The sequence below is a fragment of the Condylura cristata genome, unplaced genomic scaffold (genome assembly GCF_000260355.1).
Source record: "Condylura cristata isolate star-nosed mole 26May11 unplaced genomic scaffold, ConCri1.0 scaffold00001, whole genome shotgun sequence".
Classification (NCBI taxonomy): Eukaryota; Metazoa; Chordata; class Mammalia; order Eulipotyphla; family Talpidae; genus Condylura; species Condylura cristata.
Window position 1 is genome coordinate 61,326,285 of NW_004567102.1, and position 25,464 is coordinate 61,351,748.

The following is a 25,464-nucleotide window of genomic DNA, read 5'->3' on the forward strand; positions in this document are numbered from 1 at the left end:
TTCTACCAACCCCAGGAAACTGCTACTCATACTAGTGATTGAGCTTTTCTTTTACATTTAACCAAATTCTCATCTGGTTCTTTAAAGATTAATCACTAACCTAGCTTTTATGTCTTCCCAGTTAGGTCCCAGAGTTCATGCCTAAATTAAAAAAAAAAAAAAAAGTAATCTTATATAAAACTGCAGAAAGATTTGACCTCCTCAACAAATTGTGTGGCTGATTATTTCCCCAAACAACACCTTATGTCCAGTACACCTTTTAGTGACATACTCACTATCTGATGCTATACATGTATATTTGGGCTTTACGATCTCTCACTGGACTGGAGCTCATTCTTCATTGAATTTTCAGTACCCAGCATGGCTTGGCAGAAATATGTGCTGTGATTAATGTGTAGTAGTAGCTAATGGCTGTGGCCACTTTTTCCACTTACGCTCTCTGCCTGCCAGGATACCTCTGTTCCCAGCAGCTGTTCCACTCTAATGTTGACTACATGCCAAATATAAGCAAACATTCTGCCATGTGAACTTTCTCCCCATTCCTGAGGCCAGTTCTTTATCCAAACACCAAACACCACAGATGGAGGAAGCAGGCACCTATTATTTTGCAAAGTTAAAGAGCTTCCCTTTTCTAGGAGTTTTATTATGTTTTCATCTAATTATATGTTTACCACTCTATTATAGTCTTTTCTGACTTGTTCAACTCCATATGTAATTGATAGGCTTAATAGTTAAGTAGAAGCATTCAATAAGTGGTATCTGAGCTACAACATTTGCAAAATAAAGCAATAAATATGAATCCATGTGGAGGAAAATCCTGAAGAAATATTAAAGCACTACTTTTCTCAGAATGATGATATAACTGTTGTCTTTATTCTTTTTAATTTTTTTACTGCACTTGTTATACTTATACAGACCAGTATAAGGCATTGTAGTTTGACATGATCTTTACTACACATCTAGCTGCCATTTACTATAATTGGCCCTCTTAACCCACCTTCCTTATTTTATTGTGGGTGTGTTTACAGTGGGCATTGCATAGATTCGCCTCATGTGAAGTTCACTAGCAAATTCTTCAACTGTTGCACATCTAATGAATTTGACATTACAATGACCCATTTCAAGCTGAAATAATTGCATGTGGATTACAAGGAAATATATTCCCAAATATTTGATTTTAAAAACAAGTATATTCTGCAGAATCATTTTGACCTGTAAAGTTTTTTCATTAAAAACCATTCTGGAATGGAATCAACTTCCTTCAGGCTAACTTCCACCAGAGCAAATTGCTTATTGCACATGACTTCTGCAGCCTGGAAGACTCATTCTACCTGCTCACCAGGGGCCATTTAGGTGAGCAGTGATTAGGTGAACATCATATTGATTATCCAGGAAAAGTTCAACTATGCTGTGAAGTTTCTTCTAAAAATATGAAATATTCCACTGTATTCATGTATTACTTCAGCACAAAGTCACAAATAACACAACATTCTGATTACACTTAGAAAATAAATTACTGCTTCTTTTATGTGGAAGAAATAAAGTTAATTCAAAAGTAATTATTCACTAACATATCAAGAATTATAATGCCTGAAAACTAAATTAAGCATTCCTTGCCAGACTAAGAATTAAAGGGTTTGCTTTTCAGCTCTAAGAAAATGTTGCTTGCCACTTTTCAATTGAAAATTATCAAACAAAATAAACAGAAGGGCAAAGTAGAAATAGTGGCCTTGGCTTCATGAGTTAAAAAAAATCACTTAGCTAATATGGATAATTATAAAAAGTTCTTGATTTTCTTTGAAAGGGAACTAAACTATTTTTGTTTAGAACTAACATTATTTTTTAACCCTTTAAAAATGAATTAATTTGCACGTTTATATAAGTGATTTTGACAATGTATATTCTCTGGAGTTCTATATCCTTTAGTTTTTCCATATTGCCTGGATGAGCAAATTATGCACACTTCCAGGAAATTTCTAATGACTTCACACCCTATGCTTTTGGAGAATGTTATGAGTCCTTGAAGAAGAAGAAGAAGAAAAAAAATCACAAGAGGATATCAGAATGTGATCTAGCTTCTAAGTTTACTAAAATTTATTTATCTCTACCCAAAAGACAACAGCATCGACATAATGGATTGTTTTTAAACTCAGAAATTTGTTGGTAATAGGTATCATCACAAACTTCCCTTATCTTAAAATAGTGTATCTCTTCTTATACGAGTTCAAATATGCTTTGATAACAACTTAACTTCTTAACTATCTGTTGTGTATAACTATAACTGATATGAAACATAGCAAACAGAAAATACATCTGCATATCTGAACATTTATCAAATCACATTCATTTTCACTGAACTTATTTGGGAAAAAGCAGACATTCTATGTGGATGAGAAAACAAAAAAGTAAAATGAAATCTCTATTATTCATACAGAATAATTGAGGAAAAAAAGAAACTGTCTTTGAAGCTCAAATTACAGTTGAACAGCTCAAGCTCCATTTTCCCTCAGCTGAGAAAAACTCACTTTCCCAAAATATACGTGGTCTGTTCAGGAAATATATTCAGTCTTTAACCCAGCCTTTGAGAAATTTATTTTAAACTTCAGCCAAATTCACTGTTTTAATTATGCAAGACTCACTAATTTAATAAACTCACTCTACAGCCCACTGCTCAAAGTCTTTACAGCATGATTCTAATAGAGCCAGGTCCAAAATGCAAATGCTGCCATCTGCATCACCACATCCACTCAAGCAGCACTGCCATTAAATTAATAGTACTGTCTGCAAGATAAAACAGCAGAAACCCCAAACGTGTGAAACCAGTTGAGTTTCTGTTTAACCTCCAGCAGATAGATTCACATAATCAGTTAAATCATAGCTAACTTAGTCAATCTGTACCCAAGAGCTGTGTCCAATTTCTCCGACCAAAGGAATTAGGAACCAAAAAAGGAAGGCAAACAGTTAGAAGACATTAGTACTCTGAGTACAAATAAAAATCAATTTGCGTTAGTTGAGTGTCAGTGTTCCTCATTGTGTTAATTTGACTGACCAATCTGGAACAAACTCAAATATCAGGATTGAGGACAAAATCTGCAGAATGAGTTTAACATGACACACAAAAAAGAAAATATATAGCAGAAATATATTTACATATATTTGCATTGTAATATAGATTCATTTATTTAATAGAACTTCTATTATTTGAAACTTTACAATTTTCAACAGTGAGAAAGTAATTTTATTGCTATAGTAAATTCACTGCAGAAAATTTTGTTATTAGCTTGTTTTTAATATAACATCTAATTTTAACCCAGGAAGATACTTTAATTTTCAGTCTCTATTAAATAAATGCTATGCTTACTATATCTATACATATCTTTTATTTTTCCTGGTCCTGAATTACCCAAAACTATGTGAGATTGATAGTTAGACATGCCCTTTGAAAGTCTTTGTGTTCTATAAGTTTCTTTAAAATCCTATGAATACATGGCCCACCCCCCAAAAAATTGATGCTTGTAAGATGAACAAGACAATGCTGACCATTATTAATATGCCTCTACTGCAAAATTGTAGTTACTGGATTCAGTTCAGTTGAAATGGATATTAATCTTCATGTTGTCACTCTCAATATACCCCTGGAGGCTGTGCAAAATTGTACGGCCAGGGCAATTTGCAGTGAGGCAATGTCATGACTGAACTCTGCATTCCTATGCCTAAGGACTATAAGACAAAAAAACTCCAGGCTAACAAAAATTAAACTATATCTTATTTTAGTAACATACGCATATTGCAAGTAAGTAAAAAATCTCAGTAAGCTGTAAAGATCATCTCAAACTTGTGAAGTTATATTGACTGTAGTCATTAAATATCTGTTATTTATGCATGAAATTAACTAAACTGCAAAGAAACTTAATAACTATAAATGTTAAAAGAATGATAAATCAATGATTTGTCCACAAATATGAACGTTTTTGAATACAGGTATTCAAAAATACCTGTACTAAACAAAAATTTATATAAACTCAAAAAATTTAATATTTACCTTTGGTTTGTGTTTTCCTTTCAAGTTTCTCCTGTTTTTCAGCTTTTTCTTTATGCATATCTAGTGAAAAATAGAATGTGACATTGAGAAATTCTCCTTTGAAAATGTAGAAAGCTTAACACATATCTATGACTTAAACCTTACCATTCCACCATGAAATCTAAATAATCATATTTAATAAATAGAAATTTAAGAGAAAATCTTTTTAATATTTTGTTATACCCATCACTTACTTATTAAAGTAGGAGAAAATTGTAGTTACTCAAAGTTATTTGAAAAAAAATAAAAATTTACATCAATGGAGATCTGTCACCATTTTCAGTGCCTAAATTGATCACCTACTAAAATTATGCTTTATTTCAGTTACTTGAAATACAAATTAAGAATCCTAAGTAAGGCTGTTATTTAGATTTAGGAAGATTCACTTTTTACATGTTAAATTAAGAATTCATGAAATGAACTCTAGGAAATATCTCAGAGATATTAACTTTAACTTATGTTTATAATCAGAATTTGGCATTGCATTTAGTCAATAATTATGTAGACATAACACATTTCATAGAATAAGTCAGTTGCTTCATTTTTTCCCTATCATATTTTAACAAATATATTTCTGTTGATGCTGGCGTCAGTACACATATATTGCTATGGCTTAGAAAATGAAGTTAATTCTGAATTTGCAGTTAATTTGGAAAGAAGTAAATTTGAGATTAGAACTTACCAATATGATTACTACCTCTGAGAAGTGACTTAATCTTAAGCATCATAGCTTTTCTTAGAAAAATGCTAATGAGGTTTACTTATTTATTTATTGCAACTTTATTCCACAGATGGTCTGAGATGACGCTAATTACTGTATACATTTAACTTCTCCATTTGTAAATTTTAATTTGCATTTTTGTAATTTTTCCAGATGTCTAAAATGAAGCCAAAACATTAAAAAATCCTAGCTATCTTCAGGATAAAAACAAACTAACAAACCAGTTACTGACTTTCATTCGCTTGTTAAGCAAGCAACCACTTCTTTTCTGCCCCCCACCTCTATGCGTCATACTATTACAGGGATATTCCTCCACCTTCATCCCATCCCTGACTTTGACTATAGCAGTGGAGGGGAAGGCAAGGTAAGAGGCTGAATAACATTCTGAAATAAACAAAAAACTACAGATGTAAAAAAAAGAGCTCCAAAGGGCAAAGGAAATATTCCTCTTCTTGCTTCTCTTACCATGTTTTTAAATCCCTTCTCTCTATGGCTCCAAATCTTATAAAGCAGAGTCTCTACTCATTTGGGGGGTATGGCAAATCATCATTTGGAAATGGGGCAAGGCTAGATCACATGCACTCGCGGGACTTTGCAGCTACCCCAGTATCTACCTGTTAGGTGAATATAGTCTCCATACATTTTAATCATAACTATAAAAACTGTCTTCAGATATCATCAAAGGCCACCCATAGGACAAAGTGACCCCAGTTTGGGAACTCATAGTTTAGGACTGCTTTGAAGAGGCAAGATAATCAGCCTAATCACCTTTTGTCACTAAGTATATCTACAGTCTTCAGTGCATTATCCACTGGATGTGTGCAGATTAAGGACATGCTAGATTGTTTGTCTAAACTACGAGATGCTATCAGTGTGAGTACAAAAATATTTTGAAGCACAAAAAGCAAAACACCTCATTAATAGATTTATTTTAATTGCATATTGTCATGATGTTACTTTTTTTATATATTGAATGTGATAGTTTCAATTATGCATCAGCATGTTTAGGCTACTTATCCCACCTCCTTCAAATAAATAGTATCCAAGGATTTGCTGTGAAGATAAATTGCAGATGTAAATAAAATTCCAATCCATCAATGTCACATAGACTAGTATGATTCCATCGGAAGACCCAGAGGTGGTCTGTTTTCCAAGGCAGAGCAAAACAATGTCGTCTGTGGTTAACAGCTTCGGTTTAAGCCCCTTGGCTCAAACCTGCCAGGGATCTTCTCTTTTGACTACCTTTTTTCCAGGTTCTGCTTTGCTAAGTCAGAGCTCACAATCAGAGAGTCCAATTCAGTATAATAAATTTCTTTATCTTAAAAACATAGCTGCATAGGGCCCTCCCTGGTGGCGCAGCGGGTTAAAGAACAGCACTGAGAATCTAAAGACACTTCCGCATGAGTTCGATTCCCGCCTGCCCCGGAGGTGACCACATGGCATGGCAGACCTCTCCTGACCCGCCCGCTGCTCCCCTCAGCAGTGTACTTCCTCGATCTGCCTGTTCTTCTCCCCACTCTGTCTCTGGTGAAGCCTCTCGCTGCCCCTGAGCCTCTGGCCTGTACCCCAGTTCTGTATGCACAAATAAATAAATCTTTAAAAAAAAAAAAAACATAGCTGCATAATATCATAGTGCTTTTCTGGGCAAGCCCTATTTGAAATTTTGAATTAAATAAGCTATTATATTAAAATACTTTCATATTCTTCTTTTTAGTTTTTCAAAGGTGAGTATACTCACAAATACTAAGTTATATATGTGATTCACATTACATTACTATTGAACAATGCTGATCTATTTCTATTTATTTTAAAGATTTATTTATTTATGCATACAGAACTGGGGTACAGGCCAGAGGTGCAGAGGTGGTGAGAAGCTTCACCAGAGACAGAGTGGGGAGCAGAAGAGTCAAAACGACAAAGTACACTGCTAAGGGGAGCAATGGGTGAAACAGGAGAGGTCTGATGCCCCATGTGGGTCAAACTTCCTGTTAATTGGTTGTGGCTAGCTTCAGAGTGATGTAGTGTAACCCACTGGGCCACTGGGCGTGGCCCTGATGTATTTCAAATGGTGAGCAAATGGGTTTTTACAATCTTAGGTCATTGACAGGGTTAAATATTCTACAAATGAATTTTTTTTAAAAAAAGGGAATTTGAAATAGTTTTTTGTCACTACTATCAAATTTGTTTTTCATGTTTAAACCAATAGATTTTGGGGAGAAGATTTGTAATGCAGGTCAATAAAGCAAGCACATAACCTAAGACTCAGAGTGATCTTTGGATATGTTTTAAGGAAGTCACTTTTAAGAAATACGTTCTTTTCCTTAGCATAAATTTATGTCAGTATAAAACGTAGACAAACTTTTCCATTTAAAAAATTGCACAAAATAATACACTGAGAACAAGAAAAGGCCTTAAATTTTTTATTTAGAATATATATTTTCATTTTGAACAAGTGAGTGTATCTTAGAGTGTATATGTGTTCCTCTGATATCTACAGGCTGGACACAGAAAAGAGAACGATTCTGGAACTCATATTGGAGGATGGAAGTGAGATAGATTCTTCTGCCATGTTAGGTACTGAAGGCCTTCCTGCCAGAGTCATCCTATCAGAGTCTCCTACCTAAACTAATTTGGGGCTGGGTCCTCTCTGGTGGCACAATGGGTTAAAGTGCAGCAATATGAAGCTGCAGCATGAGTTCAATCCCCCACCAGGAAGGTAACCCACATGGTGTGGCAGACCTCTCCTGACCCACCCAACACTCCCCTCAGCAGTGTATTTCAGTAGGTCTTCCTGTTCTGCTCCCCACTCTCTCTGGTGAATCCTCTTACCCCTACTCATCTCTGGTTTCTACCCCAGTTCTTGTTTGCATAAATAAATAATTCTTAAAAATATAATTTGGAAAAAGACACTGTTGAACAGGGTGCTGGTTTCTGGGATAGAAGAGTCCTTATCAGTTCTTGGTCAGCTTTCCTGCAAGGTAGGGGAAAAATTGCCCCTCAGAGAAAGAAGCAGTAACAGTAGAAACCTCGGCATCCTTAGCTCTAGCTCTTGAGTAGAAAGCAGCATCCTACAAAAGTGAATGCCCTCCAGTATGTAACCAGAATTGAAATGAGTAGGAATCCATCCTAAAGGAAGAAACATTAAATGGAGAGAAATCTCAAAAAGATTGGGGTCAAGAAAAGATGGGAAATTGGTTTCCGCCTACATCTCCCAAATATGGACAGGAAGTAAAACTCCAGTGAGAGGTAAATCCTGGCATGCTGAATACCTAGTAGTCCTGTTTCCTTAGTAACAACAAAACTAATTATATTGAAAAAGGCAATATACTTCAGCATATTTTTATTTCATAATAAACAGTGTAGACACAACACAATGATCAAAGCTTCAAATTTTCGTTTTCCTGATTCTGTGCTGCAGCCTTATACAAACAAAGATCCTTACAGATTTCTTGTAGGTGGGAGTCACAAGTTAAAATATACCCACCCATACTCTAAAATAACTTGGAGTCTGTTAATATTTCTTAGAGACAATTATACAACTATATTTATAAGCTAATCTTGTAAAAGTATACACGAACCTACATTTCTTTGCATACAGAAAATATTTCTGATGATTCAAAACAAGTACACATTAAATGTCTTGGACCTCCCTGGTGGCACAGGGTCAAAGCCTCAGTGCTATCAAGTTATTGCCAACCACTGTGTCATGAGTTCTATCCCAAGCCTTGGAGCTGACCCACAGGGCACATGCAACATCTCCTATTTTTCCTGCTGCTCCCTGCAGCAGTGTATTTCAGTAAATCTCCTTATTCTGCTCCCCACTCTGTCTGTGGTTAATCCTCTCATCCCCCTGCACCTCTGGCTTACATCCCAAACTTGTATGATTAGATAAATAAAAATAAATCTTTGAAAAAAAAAATGTCTCTCTGCAGGCTTTATTGCAACATTGCTTTTTTGGTGGTGATTGAATTCCATCATTAGTATCTCTGCTGTAACAATCAGATTATCTGAAAAACTCAATGAATTCTCTTTACACTTTAGCCAGGAAAGGACAGCCATTCACACACCTGTTCAAATAAGCAACACCAATCTACTAATTTAGTCTTCAGAAGCATATTTGTCACATGAGCTGATGATATCTGATAGTTGATGTGTTATACTCAGTTGCTATTTTCACTTATATTTAAAAGATCCAAGTCATTAAAGGTAGAAATGTTATCACCGTATAATTTTCAACATACTTCAAAGAAAAATAAATTTCCCTATATTATATTAATACTAATTTCTAGTAATTTAATAAAATGCATAGTTAGGTGAATTCCTCCACTTTACATAAAGGACAATAATGGATAATTGTATAAAGATGCACTTAACATCATGACATCATTTTATGAAAAGTTCACTTATGCCAGAACCAAGGCAAGATACAAAGAACAAAGAGGATCAAAGCAGTGATCATTCACCACTGGATACATGTGTTTTGCAATTAGGTCAGATTCCAGTGTCCCTGAAGAGGTGAAAAGTCTCAACACCAGATGCTAGCTGGAATCATAAGCCATTTTAATAACAGTAAATCTGAAAGAATGTTTTATAGCTTAGAAGAAACAGGTCAAAATTATCTTAAACCAGGTGTGAAACAGCCCATAGATCCTTTTCTTTTTTAGTTCTTACTGAAGTAACACTGTTTTACAAGCATATTCAGACTCCACGTGCACAGGATTATAGTTCCACAACTGCATACTCTACATTCTAATCTCTACCAAGTCTACTTCCCATCCACCACCAAGCAACTGACCCCCTTTTACCCCATCCTGCTTCCCCTCTGGTAACCACCACTGCATTTTCAGTCCTTAAAAGGTACACATTGAAATTAAAATTTTGAAAATGGGATTAGGAAAATAATATGATGCAAGTAGGTAAAGAAAGGGCTCCGATTTCCACTGAGTCACTGGTAACCTCAACTAATGAGTGTAAATCAGTTCTTCACTACTTTTACTGTGTTAGAAACAGTATAAGGGTATGAAAATATTTCAGAGATGGCAAGTATCTTCCACATGATGTGAGACATGTATTTCAACTTTGATCGCTATTCCAAGCATTCCCCTAACACTTTTCTCTCTACCTGCAGGGAAATATAAGCGAATATGAGGAGAGAGAGAAGAGCAGATGTTTTAGATTCTGTTTCTTGACATTTCCCCACACCATTCCTTATGCCCCTTTGATGATTTATCTTTCCTCTCACCCTCTTAACCACACAAACCTCACTTTGTTTTTAGTGCCTCCTAGTTTTTGTATTCTGTTTTATTGACTCCTCTGCTATACAAATGTTTAAATTTACCTTTGTCATTCTGACTTGCTTTACTAGACTTAAATCCCTGAACTCCCTCCAGTATGCTTGTCATGTTAATATTCTGTCCTTAATGCTGGATGGTGTTACATAAGGTGCATATGTTTTTGTTTGGAGCCTAGTGGAGCTATCTGTAAAGTCTATTTAGTTTAGTTAATCATTGATTATCGCATATTATATTTATACTTTTGTGTATATATCTATAGCTTTAAGAAAAATATCAAAATAGCTCAGTATCATTATGTTATGTCAATTTTTCCTTTCAGTTTTATTAATGACTTGTGAGTCCATCATTTTGTGCATATATATCCATGTGTTGTTTCTTCCGGTAGTTGTAGCGCTCTTATGATGTAAATTCCACCTCTGAGTTGTTTTTTTTTTTTTAATTGTAATTTCATTTTATCTTATCTAAGTATAGATGCTACTGAAATTTTTGACTGTCATTTTTGCCTGTAGAATTGTCTTCTACGCTTTAAAAGTAAGATTAGTTATATTTGTTGATAAAGTGAATTTCCTGAAAATAGTACTAAAATTAGTATAACTGCAAATTTTAAAGCTAAATGTACTTATAAACATTTTTACTTCCTGTTACATATGCTTGGGAATGGTGAAAATTTGAGTTTTTAAAGAAATAAAAATGCTAAAGACACTTGTAAGCTGAAACACATAAAATTACATTTTTCTCTTATTTTTGTGGAACACTGAATGATAAAAAACAAATTAAGGTTATTAAGCATTTTTAACAGTGTACCTTTACAGTTTCTCAGCATTTCCTATTGATTATTATGACATGTCACTAATAATCTGCATTTTTTGTCTATTATTACATGCTTATATATTTGTGGTTAAAATCATAAAATTTTGGCATTTCTTATATATATTTATGCTGGATAGCTGAGAAGACAAGTATAGATTTTCTTTATCTTCTTAGTGGCCAAAATTGGAAATTTTTGTTGTAATGGGAAAATTTTGTTTTCCTCATAGTTTAAGCTAAATGTCCCACTGGAATATAAAATTACACAATAGACAAAATCTTTAAAACTCCCAATTAGTAATGAGGTTTTGTTTTACTGACTTGGTTACTCTAATCTGTTTTTCTCCAGCTAAAAGTAAAATCTTTAGGCTGCTTGGCTCTGTAAAAATGTATTCATCTAAATCCTTGTTTGCCACAGTACCGATGATAACAACCCAGGGCATTTTCTCAAGACTTGAGCTTGACTTTTTCACATATGACTTTGGATGAAAAGGCATGAATGCCAGAAAGTGAAAGGTCATTAGCAGAAGCTATTAAAGGAATCAAAATTAGTGAAAATAGAGTGTACTAAGTGATTTCAAGTAATGACCTTATTTCATAGCAAAGGCTCTCAGAGTTATTTTTGTTATATTACATGTATTTTGCATATGACAGTATTTGTCTACTTAGAATCATACCAAAGCTTATTGTTTGATTATAAAACATGATGTTGATTAAATATTTATAATTTTATTTAGGGCTTACAGGCCAATTTACAGCACATAATTTTTTCTCAAAAAATATGACAAATTGTAAATAAATTTAAAATATAATAAATTAAAGGTTTTAACATGACAGATGCAAGAAGTTAAAAGGATAATCTTTATCACCAAAGCAACCAGCCAGACTCATTGAGGTGACAAACCTGTTTATTAAATTGTTATGAAGGCTATGGATTTCAAAGCATGCATTTTATCATTGTTTTCTCTAGTATTTCACAAGCACTGGACAATATAAATTGCCTTCTTACAAATTTTCTCACTTTAATATTAAAAATTCGAACAATTTATTTGAATATAAAATTTCTCTTTGTAATATATTTCCTGTTGTTATTAAAGCACAAATTGTAGTTATGCTACCAAGCCAGATCTAGTTATTTCTTTGGTAGCTAATGAATAAGATGGTAAAACATTTTTACTGAATTCTCATTATTTTAGATACATTTATCAAATGATGTGTATGCATTTTGTATGATTTTCTGATTACTTTCTTTCTATAAAATTTTGAGGCAAGTATACTGATTAACCATTAATAAATAGTACAGAAGGAATATTTTGTCCCCCTAGTGTTAGGTATTGAGGCACCTAGTGCAAGTGATTGAGTGGTCTTACAATTCACATATAGTGTTAGACAAATCTTAAGGACAACTCCCTTCCAAGATTGTTAAACATTTAAATTGTGTGTGTGTCTGTGTATATGATACATATTTAATATAGGATTAATTTTAGGATTTAAATTATATATATTAAAAATCTGGATGAAATAGCCTCTCTATATACATATAAAATCACATATAAAATATTCTATTAAATATATTAGTAAATATTAAAATATAGATGAGTTGCATACTTATTTTCTTAAGTTTGACTCATAAAATATTGTAAAATAAGCTAAACTTTCCCAAGAAAATATTTTTTTCAAAATGTGTATGTTACAAAACTTTCAAAATAAATATAGCATGATGCTGCCCAATTTCCTTTTTGCAATTAACTCACTAGTCTCAGGTTAATCCATTTTTCCTTTTAGAATTTTATTCTCTCCTATAAAATGAGATGTTTCCCTGTGTGTTTATAATCTAGACAATGGAGGAAATTATTACAAATAATATCTTTTATAAGGTAATTACTAATGGAGTACACCAATTTTTATGCGGTTTTGACTGTGTTAGAGTGTGTCTTATATTTGATGATATACTAGACCAAATCAATATGGCAGCCCATCAGAGTCATCTGGGGAGATTTTAAAATACATTGGTAACTATAGCCCAAACTTGATCAATTAATCTCTTCTGGTGAAAGATCCTTTATTGATCTCTCGTTTGAGTAAGTTCTCCAGTGGTTTCAGAACCACAACCAGAAGTAGGAACTAGTCTAGATCAATCTTTCCCTAGTTTTAATGTGTTTATGAGTAAACGTCTTATGAGTATGTTCGTAAAATGCAGATTGTGACTCATTTGGTCTAGATTGGGCCTGGCTTAGAATTTCTAAATAACTCATAGAAGATATTAACTCATGCTTTGACTTGCTTAAGCTAGCCAAGATGAAACTTTTGGTACAACTTTAATATATTACATGCCAATAATTACATTATAGAGTCATAAAATATGATATCTGGAAAATAAATCTAGCATCTTGTTTCACAGATGTGAAAACTGAGAGTCACTTAAGTTAAATGACTTAGCCAGGGCAAAAGGGAAACCAAGCAGAATACCTCCTCACTGTATACATTTGAGTTTGCTGCAATTATGTTCAAAGTTTTGAGGAAGGCAGGCAGAAGACAAATCACTGAGTTTCTTCTGCAGTCTAAGGGCACCATATAGCAGTGCAGTAATGGAGCTGAGTTTTCATCTAGCCTTATTTAGAGGAGAGAGACAAAGATAAATCGACCTGCTGAACAATACTACTAGGACCTACCTAGTAACCAATATTCCGAGTCTATGAATTTTAACAAGTTTAGTCACCTTTCCGTTCTCCCTCTTTTTTTTACTCACCATATTTTCATGCACTTAATGTTCAGCCTGGTGTAAGCCACTGAAGCTGCCAGGAAAGATGGATGCAATGAAATCGCTGGCAGGGAAACATGTCCATCTATCTTACTCCCTGTGATGCAATACAACCTTCTGAATGGTCTCATCCTAAAGTTTTGAATATTTATGATGCTCAGGTTTCCTGGCTCTTCCTTATGCACTCTGACTGCAAAGAGTTATTGTGGTTTTCAATAAAGTGAGAAAAATACACAATGAAAGAACTGAGTTTAAATTTATTGGACTGTTTTCAACCTGAGAAGCTTTAGGGCAATTTAAAAACAGGACTATAAGGAGCATGTAATTTGTTTTGCTTTAGCTAGAGAGTTTCTCTTTCTCTCCTATTGACACGTTATCAGATATAATCTCACAGATATCAGCATTCATATCTGGGTCCTGTTTAAACTTAAGGACAGTTCCTTTTTTCAAAGAGTAAGTAGTTAGGAAGCAAGGAAATTAAGTATAATGCAGAAGGACTTCTGTTTCCTCTAAGGCAAGTGGTAATTTCATACCTAAGTTCATCATACCCCTAAAACTGAAGACCAGTTTTCCCTGTTCAAAATACTGAGTGTACATAGCTCTGAATAATAAAAACTTTTTTCTTCACTTTACAAAGCTAGATATCAGGAAATGGCATTCAAAAATACAATTTCTTGTTAGGAGATTTTATTTTCTTCCAAATAAATGTATTTCAGAGGACATAAATGCTACAATGATTATTCTTATAGATTTCTTATAGAGTGAAATTTAAGTAAATATGTATTTTAAAAGTATATACATTATGCTGTACTTAAGAATGTACATAAAAATTAAAATGCTACATGCCCACCAAAGAATTATATTTTGTGACTATTTAATCTGAAAAATCAGTGTCATATAAATATTAATATAGAAATATCAGCACAAAATCATATTAGATTTCTTAGAAACATATGTAGTTGAAAGAAAATGGGTAACTACTAAGATGTCTGTTTTGAAGAAACTAGACAAAATAGTCATTTCAGATTAAATATTGCATTTTTGCTTCCCATCATGATATGGGAACGTGGGTATAGCTGTTTGTGTCATTAGCATGGTTTTATTTTTGACATGAAATATTTATGGATAATGAAGAAAATTAACATGGAAAAAATATAAAGTATTAACCTTGTCATTATCAAATTTGTACTGACCACAATGTTTTATCTTAGCTATTATCTCAATTGCTCATTTACTGTTAAATTGGGGGTGGGAATGGAACTGAACAATTATATTCAAAAGAAGGAAATGAGATCACTATCTCATACCACATACAAAAATGGATTTAAAGACCTGAGTATAATACCTCAAACCATAAACCACATAGCAGAAATCAAGCAAAATACTCCATAAGGTTTTCTTCATAGATGTCTTTGGGGACTCAACTCCAGTGTCAAGGAAAACAAAAGTGAAAATAAGCAAATGGTACTAAGTCAGAATTAAAAGCTTCTGCAGAAAAAAAAATATATATAATTAAAATGAAAAGACATCAACTAAAGGGCAGAAAATATTTGCATATCATACAACTAAAAAGTTGAATAATATCTAAGAGGTATTAAGAATAAGCCAAAAAAAAAAAAACAGAAAACTAAAAAAGTGGGTAGGAGAAATAGAAACTTCTCTAAAGGGGACACACAGATGACCAATTGGCATATGCAAAACTGCTCATCATCATTTATCATCAGGTAATGCAAAACAAACCCACAATAAGATACCACCTTACACCTGTGAGAATGACCCATTTCAAAAAGATCAGAAATGAGTATTGGCCTAGGTACGGAAGAAAATGGACCAAAAAAAATATTGGAAGGAATACAGACTGATCTAGCCTCTATGGAAAACCACAGGAACATTTTCCAAACATTAAAAATAGGTCAGCAATCTCACTCCAAAGTGTATGCCTAAAAAATACAAAAATATTAATTGAAAGGAATAGATACTCTCCTATATTCATTGCAGCAGTCTACAATAACCAGTATGGAAACAACCTAAGTGCCCAGCAACAGAGAGTAAGAAAATGTGACACAGGGCCTCCCTGGTGGCGCAGGGTTAAGTCTCAGTGCTATCCTGCTATTGCCAACTACTGCAGCTTCAGTGTGATCCCTGGCCAGGGAGGTGACTCATGTAACTCAGCAGACAGACCTCTCCTATCTCACCGTCTGCTCTCCTCAGCAGTGTATTTCAGTACATCTGCATGTTCTGCTCCCACTCTTGTCTATGGTGAATCTTTTTACCCCCTGAACCTCTGGTCTATACCCTAGTTCTTGTATGTATAAATAAATAAATCTCTAAAGGAAAAAAAAAAAGAAAAAAAGAGAAGGTGCTATACACACACAATGGAATACTCAGTACTAAAAGAGATGAACACTTTTCTTGTGATTTGCAACATGGATAGACCTGTAGGAGATATTGATAAGGAAATAAAACAGGAGAAAGACAAATACCAGAAGTTTCATTCACATGTGGAATATAGATAAACAAAACAAAGGGTCAGACCAAACCAAACCACAAAGACACCCTAAAAATATGATTATAGGCCCTCCCTGGTGGCGCAGCGGGTTAAAGCACAGCACTAAGAATCTGAAGCCACTTCCGCATGAGTTCGATTCCCGCCTGCCGCCTGCCCCGGAGGAGACCACATGGCGAGCCAGACCTCTCCTGACCCGCCCGCTGCTTCCCTCAGCAGTGTACTTCATCGATCTGCCTGTTCTGCTCCCCACTCTGTCTCTGGTGAAGCCTCTCACCGCCCCTGAGCCTCTGGCCTGTACCCCAGTTCTGTATGAATAAATAAATAAATCTTAAAAAAAAATATATGATTATAAAATTGAAAATACCAGAAGGGAAGAGGTAAGGTGGAGAAGAAAGGGAGGGGGTGTCCCAGTGGGTTATGGATTAGGATTATGGGTGGTATGGTAGTATACATCTGAGTGTGAACCTATGTCTCTGCATCATATAGTGCTCTAAACCAATATTACCCAATATTACCTCAAAAAAAAAAAAAAGACAAGCACTCAATATTTAACTGAATGAACAAGTACATATCAAGTTATTTAAAATTAAAAAAAAAAAATCAAATACCAATTGCTTACTGACCAATCTGTTCAATATGATCTTTCCTGACTTTATACTAAGTAATTAACCTTTTATTTATTTGCAATTAAGTTAGCTAATTTAACAATGTTACATAGGTCCTCATATCATATTAGTAAGGGATATTCAACTCCATTTGTTAGGAATACCATATAAAAACTACATTATTGTCATTTATTTACTATCTTACAAACTTTGCTCATCAGATTTGGAATGTTATCATGAGATTTTACTTGTTCTCCTCCACCTAGCACATTGCATGATACATTTTAAAACACTGAAAAATGCACTTGTTCAAGGTTTAAAAATGTCAGTGTTCCAACCAAAAGATTATCTAAGGACTTACGTTGTTGACCACAGTGTAATCACAGGCCTCCCTGTTTTGTTCTTTATCAGAATCCAAGGGTTATCTAGGTATCAAAATGTTCATTTTCATTATAGTGACTTCAATTTTTTCTTTTGACTTTCCTTCAGAAAATACTGGAAGTCTCTACTTCTTTCACATTTTGAAAATAATATCTGAACTTTCTCATCATAAAGTATTTTCAAGCTGATAGACTCTAAGTGCTTTACTGAGACTGTTCATTTTGAGTTTAAAATATATAACAAGTTCCTTTCTGACACTTGAAGATTCTACAATTTTGCCTGTCTCTTTGAATTCATATTTTTATTCTACATCTCTGATAAAATATTTTCCCAGGAGCAATATATTTTTACCTTTGGAAATATTTCTTGATTACACAATCATGCTTCTCTAGGAAAATAAAGTGTATATTAAAAGTTTTAAATTTATTTTATATTCCATAATTAAATGAATCTAAAGATTAATTAATACATTATAGCACTTCAAAAACATTTATGTTTTGTCACTGACAAATGAAATTCTATTAGAAAAGCATCTCTTTATGATATGCATAAAGCTTTAAAAATCATTCCTAAATCTGGATAAATGTCATCTATAGCTATAAATAGATAGAGTTCAATAAAAAATCAAATTGTGTTTACTTTTAAATACATGAGTGTGGAAAATCTTATGCACATATATGCATACTGCATATATGTTTTATGAATATACATATGTATATGCACATGGATGACACTTTTATTATGGTAATGCTATTCAATAAAAAAAAATCTCCTGCCAACTAATTTTAAAATAACATAGGAAACCAGTAAGAAATGCAATGTTGATAATTTCTCAGCTAAATAATTGTCACCCCACTATTTCCCAAAAAATGTGTTTTCCAAAAATGCATTTTTCTATCCTAGGATTTGATCATTTTCTGAATTTCCTGGAAGTAATATATCTTTATCAGACTTTCTAAATAATCCATAGATATTTCTAATACCTCACTTATTAATAGTAGCTTTATAGCAATATATACTATAGGACTGACAAAATAGAAATGCTGTATTTTGTAATAAGTCTGACTATAATTATAACATATTAAATGTAATAAAATGCATTTCTTCCTTTAAGTGCATTTCATTAAAAACTTTTCATTCATGCTCACTTAATTTAGGGAAAGTGTTTGCCTTTTAATTAAAGGGCAAACCATCCTTTGACTCAAAACCTCTAACTAAATCACTTTCTGTAGTCTTTTTTTTGCATTTAGTTTTATGGGGGGCACATTTAGAATATTAAGAAAATGACAATTTTTTTACAACATACCTCAAAGATACAAAAGTAGATGAGAGAAGTAAAATGATGTAGAATTAATAAAATAAACTCACTCTTTTTTTTATGCTCTAGCTATATAAGCATAGTAGAGAATATAATTTTTTGAGTTGATGATTTCATGTTCTTCAGATAGTTCTCCAAGACTAGGATTTCTGAGTCATAAAGTATTACCATCCTCTGTTGTTTTCTTTTTTTTTTTTTAAGATTTATTTATTTATGCATACAGAATTGGGGGACAGGGCAGAGGTGGAGGGGTGGTGAGAGGATTCACAAGAGAGAGTGGGAAGCAGAACAGGCTGAATGATGAAGTGCACTGCCTAAGGGAACACAGTGGGCGGGTCAGGAGAGGTCTGCCGCGCCATGTGGTCACCTCTGGGGCTGAGCAGGCGGGGATCAAACTCATGCTGAAGTGGCTTTTAGTTTCTTAGTGCTGTGCTAACTGGGGTAGAGGCCAGAGATGCGAAGGGTGAGAGGATTCACCAGAGACAGCGTGAGGAGCAGAACAGACAGAGTAAGTACACTGCTGAGGGGAGCAGCAGGCAGGTCAGGAGAGGTCTGCCATGCCATGTGGTCACCTCTGGGGCAGGCGGGGATCGAACTCATGCGGAAGTGGCTTCAGCTTCTTAGTGCTGTGCTTTAACCCGCTGCGCCACCAGGGAGGGCCCCCATCCTCAATTTTTAAGGGACATCCAGATAGATTTTCAAAATGGCTTATACCAGTTTTCATTCTCATCAACAATGTAATTGGGTTTCCCTTTCCCCATCCCCACATCCTGTTTTTAATATATTCCATTCTCACAGGTAATTTACTGCATTTTTATGATTCTACCTGCATCTCCCTTATTGGAAGTGATAATGAACTATTTTTCCTATGTCCATTGGCTTACTGGATATCCATTTTGGTGAATTGTCTGTTCAGTTCTACTATCCATTTATTAACTGTACTTTTTAAAATTATTATATAGGTTTTTAATTATTATATAGAATATTAATCCATTGTCAGTTGAATAATGTGTATGTATTTTGTCCCATTTAGTAGAAGGCATTTTAAACCTACTAAATTTCCTTGATCTATGTAAACAATTTTTTTTAATTTGAGATAATCTCAATTGTTTATTTTTGCTTTTATTTCCCTTGCTATAGGGTTTGAGTCTAGCAAAAACATCTTATCTCTGATGTCATGAAATATATTGCCAATGCTTTCTTCTGGATATTTTATTACTGTAAGTCTCATATCTAAGTCTTTAATCCTTCTGGAATTTATGTATGCATATAGTTAGACTGTGAGCCAATCTCATTCTTTTAAATGTTTAGTATCCCACTTTGGGATACCAAAATGGATGCCCAATACTATTTAATGAAATTTGGTTTTCCTCATTGTTGTTTGTCTATATGCATTTTAACATTTGTATAATTCCACTGAGGGCTATCATTGGTATTTTGATAAGAATTACATTAAATTATTATGTTTTTTTGTAAAATATTCATTTTGACTATATTTATTCTCCCCATTTTATTTTCCCTTTCAGACATAATTCTATTCTATAAATTCTATAAAATTTTCTGTCCCCTAAGTCTCTTGCCCCAAAAGTATAACAACTTCTCTTAATTTTTAGTTTTTCAATCTTTTTTTATTTGTGACTATCCTATTTGGTCACTGCAGTTCTTATCTATTCCTACAAGCAATCCTCTATGCCATGTTCAAGCATGCCAAGAAAACTATACTTTTAGTATAATACATGCTACAGATTGACTGGGTGTGCCTGTGCCTATAAGGCTATTTTCCCCCAACTGTAGCAGTCACATATCCCAAATTAGCACCGAAAAATCTAAAATAAAACTGACAATAAAATAAAAAGTTTTAACATAAAAAAAGTAAACTAAGTCAACAGACTTGGTTATAGAGAAACAAAAGATGATGAACAGCCTTAGCTTCTAGGACATTTACAAGGCTACAGAAATTACCATTCATTTCTGCATTTCCAACTCATATACATCTGTGAATAGATGAATTGGCACATGTACTGAAGAGAGCATCAATTAAACAATCAACTGAAGAAATAGTGGGATAAATTTTATTGGAAAGAATCCAGCATTTCTTTTACCAAATACTTATCTTGATATAATCATTAAGTTAAATCCATGTTTAAAATAAACTAAGGCTACAACTAAAGCAAACTATGTTTGAGCCATGATGAATATCAACATTACCATGAGAAAAATACTTGTTTTAAAGATGAAAATAACAAACCTTTTTTTCTCAAGGGAGGCTCCTCTATTTCTCCTAAATCAAACAAAAACACTAAATTAGAAAAACATAACATAGTATAATACTGTTTCTCTATTTTCCCATTTTTCTGTGTTCATTACAAAAAAAAAGTTTTGACAATAGTATAGTAGTTCTTATTTTGTTTATCTAATTCCAGTTTTTAAGTATCAACTTGGTTTATGTACATATACTTGAGCCAGTTTCACTTTAATGAGTTCAATAAAATTGTGGCAGTGTTCCAAATTATGCATTAGAGTTTATGTATCATGTTCATTTCAGTTCTCTATTGTTCATCTTGACCTCTCACTGGGGCCCAAAAATACAAATTCAGACCAATAGAAAGGGCTAAAATAATAAAAGATTTCCTGGTAGTGAAATGTGAACATATGATCTCATGATTAAGGCTGGTACTGAAAATACCACCTAAAAGCAGAGTCATAATGCTTTGTTTTTGCCACATCCTTTTGATAGTGACATATATGTGGTTTGAGGTTGTCTTTTCCTTTTATTCATTAATATATATGACAGAACACATAAGTTAGATAACTGTAAAATAACTAAATATGACTTATGTGTATTAAACATTTGTCTGTATATTAGTCTTACTATTGCTGTTCTCTCCCCCACCCCACCCCCATTTTTTCTAAGGATAAAATTGAGACAAGAAGCATTTAAATGTGAGTTCACATTGTGGAATTGCAGTAGTGCATAATAAGGTCCTCGCCAATAAAATGCTGATCTAATGATACATTAGAGTATCTTTTATATCTCTGCCATAGCAGAGATACGCTTTAAGATGGAAGCCAAATATAAAGATTGATTTATTGAGTTTGGTGGCCTGTTGATATACTATTAGAAAAGCATTAATTTGGGTTTAGTCTAATCAAGGGCTCATTTATATTTGAACTTAAATGAACCACTTTTCTACATAACTGATATTACCCTAGAAGTTAGACGCGCCTCTATGCTGTTCGTACCTTTATCAGTGTCTTCATCGCCATCATCATCTTCTTCTTCATCACCCTCAGATGAGATAATGTCAGACAACAAAGAAAAGAAGCCATAGATCCAGTCTGTAGTCTCCTCCACAGCATCATGTACAAGTTTTAGAGGATCTGAGCCAATCTTGGAAATAGAACTTGCTAAAATAATTTAAAACAAAAGAAAAAAATATAATCAGTCCCAAAGAAACTGAGAAAGGCTTTTATCCTGATTTGTTCTTTTGACACAAATAGTATGTCAATTTCATGAATTTAAATACATTTTCTTTTGCTCAGGAATAGAATCTACATCTCATCATGGTTATGCATATTCATTTAATTAAAAAGAAAAGTTATAGAACACCTGTGATACCAAATTCTATAGGTTATCTTACTTTGAGAATTTTATAATCTAAATCTCCAATACAACAAAACCCTGGGAATGAAATTAAATAATTATACCCTGTCTTTAAATTACACTATGAACCCTAAATTCTGGATGTTCAATGATTTGGAAGAAATCATCACTGCCCCACATTGTACTGGAAAGCAGCAAGGAGAAAATGGCTATGGACATTTCAGCATCAAAGTTATATTGACTTAAATTACAGCAACTAAACTAAAGCTGCTAAATCCATTGAGTATGGTTCTGATATATCTGGAAAATCTTAAAGTGTCAAGTTAATGATCCTACCAACTAGATAACATTGGTTTATGCATTGAATTTTTTTAACTTTGACAAAATGAGCAGAATAGTTCTTTTTTTCACTGATTCCAAACACGGTAGTACCTGAAAACAAGTATTTTAATTTCTAAATTTAATAAATATAATTAGGAAAATTTGAATTCTATAGGTCTTGCTTAAAATATACTGATATATAAGCAATTTGTGAAATGAGAGACTAAGTACAAAATCAAACAAATATATAATTTAAGGATTTCCAAAATGCTGTTTTTTTTTCTAATTCTAATTATATAAAAATTGCCCTGAAGGGGCAAGGATAACCTTTAAGGTCTGATTGAAGAGTGATCTATCTTGAAATATGGACTATGCTGCTGCTAATTTTTCATCAACCTTTAAGGTCTGATTGAAGAGTGATCTATCTTGAAATATGGACTATGCTGCTGCTAATTTTTCATCAATCTAATTAAGTTTTAGTATTATGTTTTACTTAATTTCAAAATAATTTTAGCATTTTAGAGTTTCTTCTCCCTATGATATCTTTAAGAGACTAGAATTATACCAATGTATTATAATATCTAAAGGTTAAGTACTACAAAATTAGGCTTTTACTCTGATTGATATAGGAAGTCATTGAAAGATTTAAGCAGAGGAAAAAAGTGAGTTTACTTATGTAACTTCTTTTGCTATGCTGAGGATTGAAAGAATGCCAAGTTGGAAATAGGAAGAATAATAAGGAGGCGAACAAACTAATCCAAAAGAAATGCAATAGTAATTTTGATCATGATGAAGCACTACATATGGTGAGATGTGTTGATATTCTATATGCAGTTTAAAAAAGAGAATTAATAGTATGTAGACAAGGATCTAGTCTAATAGTATATAGACCATATTAGCAAATACTGCTGATTAATCAAGTCAGAAAACTGAGAATAATCTTTGGATTCAACAGTAGAAGTTTCAGGAAAGTGATTGCAAGACCAAATAAGAAGAATATAGAGGAGTTTATTTACTATTAATTAAATAAATGAGATTGAGCAATGCTTGAAAGAAGACTAATATCATAGCTCATTTTTTTAACATTGATAAAATAAGAAGAATAATCCTTCCTTTTTTTTTCACTAATTCCATAGAAAGGGGGACATGAAAGGAATATTTAGGGGAATACCTAACTTTAATTCAGAGAAATCAAGAAGCACAGAGCCAAGTCCCAAGGATACTAAGTTATAAGGTACTGGTCTCAGGAAAACATATTTTATGATTCAGTGATAATACCTGCTCTTTAAACCTTATTTTACTGAATTCTAGAGAATTTCATCTGAATGAGAAATTGTAACCTAATGGTGAGTTTAAACCTTACAGAAAAACTGAAATTGAATTTTAAATTGCAGTTGAAAAATTCAAAGTATTGTATGTAAGGAACTAGACTGTTATAGCACCATTAAAAGCATTTTTAGCACTAGTACATTTTATATCTAATGGAGGACTACTCTAAAATGGCTTTTTATAATCTGAATAGATTATGATTATTTCCTCCAATTTCTCTTCTTTCTAAGTGTTCAGTGAGGCACCTAGCAATAAAATCTAACAAAAATAGATCATTATTCATTATTCTGATGTTGATGTGTACAATATATACTCTGCAGACATGTATACAGCCTGGTTTTAAAGTAGTCAAATCAGACTTCTTCCATAAAGTCAATGTTGTTGGCTTGAGACAAGGTTCTAATTTTTAGTCATGTAAACAACTCTAATTACATTGGTTTAGACATAGCTTAAATAAAATAGTCTGCAAGATGACTCTCTCTTTTGCAGATATCATATCCAAATCATATCAAAAGTAATAATATTACCCAATGCAATGTCCTTTTATAAACCTTTTAGTGATGTCCTTTTTATAAAGGGATAATCGAATAATTGCACTTTCCTACCTCTCATGTTAAATTATATATATTGCAGTTAAGATCATCATAAAATGATAGTAGCTAACACTTACAGAGTATGTATTACCTGTAGGATTGTACCCTAAAAACTTTATGAATGTTTATTCTTGTGTTCATTCCAATAACCCAATAAGAATAAGAAAACTGAGGTACAGAGAATTTAAATAAAACACAAAAAAAGAAATTAAATGAATCACTTTCTCCCTAAAATAGTCCACAACTCAGCATTTTGCTTGACTATCAATTTTGAATTCTTTGCTATATTTGACTCTTTGTCTTTCATGTCCTGAGAAACATCAGTGGACAATAAGTTCAAGCATACAATCTAAGCCCAGACTAAGAACATTCAAATTCAGACCTCCTATCTTGTATATGCAAAACTATATTGGAGCCATGGACAAAAGGGAAAATCAGTATAATGATCCTGTCTTTTGTTTTTACTTTCTTTTGTGCTATCTTGATTTAGAAATTAAGATATTTTATTGTGGTCAGGCATGTGTGTATTGAATGTTTTATTTGTCTATTTCTTTTATAAGTTGGATAAAAAGTTGAATATATTCTTAGTGGACACACAGAAGAACAATGCTTACTTACAACAACCCCACTTGGAAGAATTTTATGAGTATTCATTTGTAAGTGTGCTCTCTCAAATACCTAGATCCTGAATCCTATGTCTCTGTTCAATTTAGACTCACCATCAAAATGGAAAGACATTTTAATACCTATTTTGGAAAACTTTTTTATCCCTGTTATGAGAATTTTTAACATCAAATAAAGATGCTCTATTTAAAAATTCAACATTTTATTCATCACAGATTTTTGCATTAGTATTGAAATTTTAAATGTTGCATAAAATATTCTTTTAATCACTAAGCTTTATACAGACTTTTTAAATTTTGTACCATCAGACAGTACTTATTCACCTTGCTCTAGTTCTCGTGTTTTCTCCACCTACTACTAGCTGTGCAGTGTAATAATCTTTGCTATGTTTATAAAATTTAGGCTTTTTCAAAGTGATTATTCTAATCAAGACCTCAACTCCTTATGCCTCTCATCCCTAAATTCAAACATCTCATGAACCAATTTATAATGTATCCAGTTCTGGAACAATTTATA

The 25,464-nt window shown here is 33.1% G+C and overlaps 1 protein-coding gene across 1 annotated transcript in view; it reads right to left on the reverse strand.

The window, feature by feature from the left end:
• Positions 1 to 25,464, reverse strand: part of TRDN (triadin) — a 132,005-nt gene that overhangs the window by 37,932 nt on the left and 68,609 nt on the right. The window contains exons 3-5 of the mRNA XM_012734005.1: positions 21,721 to 21,885; positions 20,726 to 20,758; positions 4,043 to 4,102 (exon numbers count right to left, since the gene is read on the reverse strand). Coding sequence (XP_012589459.1) covers positions 4,043 to 4,102; positions 20,726 to 20,758; positions 21,721 to 21,885 — 258 coding nt within the window. The remainder of the gene's footprint in view (positions 1 to 4,042; positions 4,103 to 20,725; positions 20,759 to 21,720; positions 21,886 to 25,464) is intronic.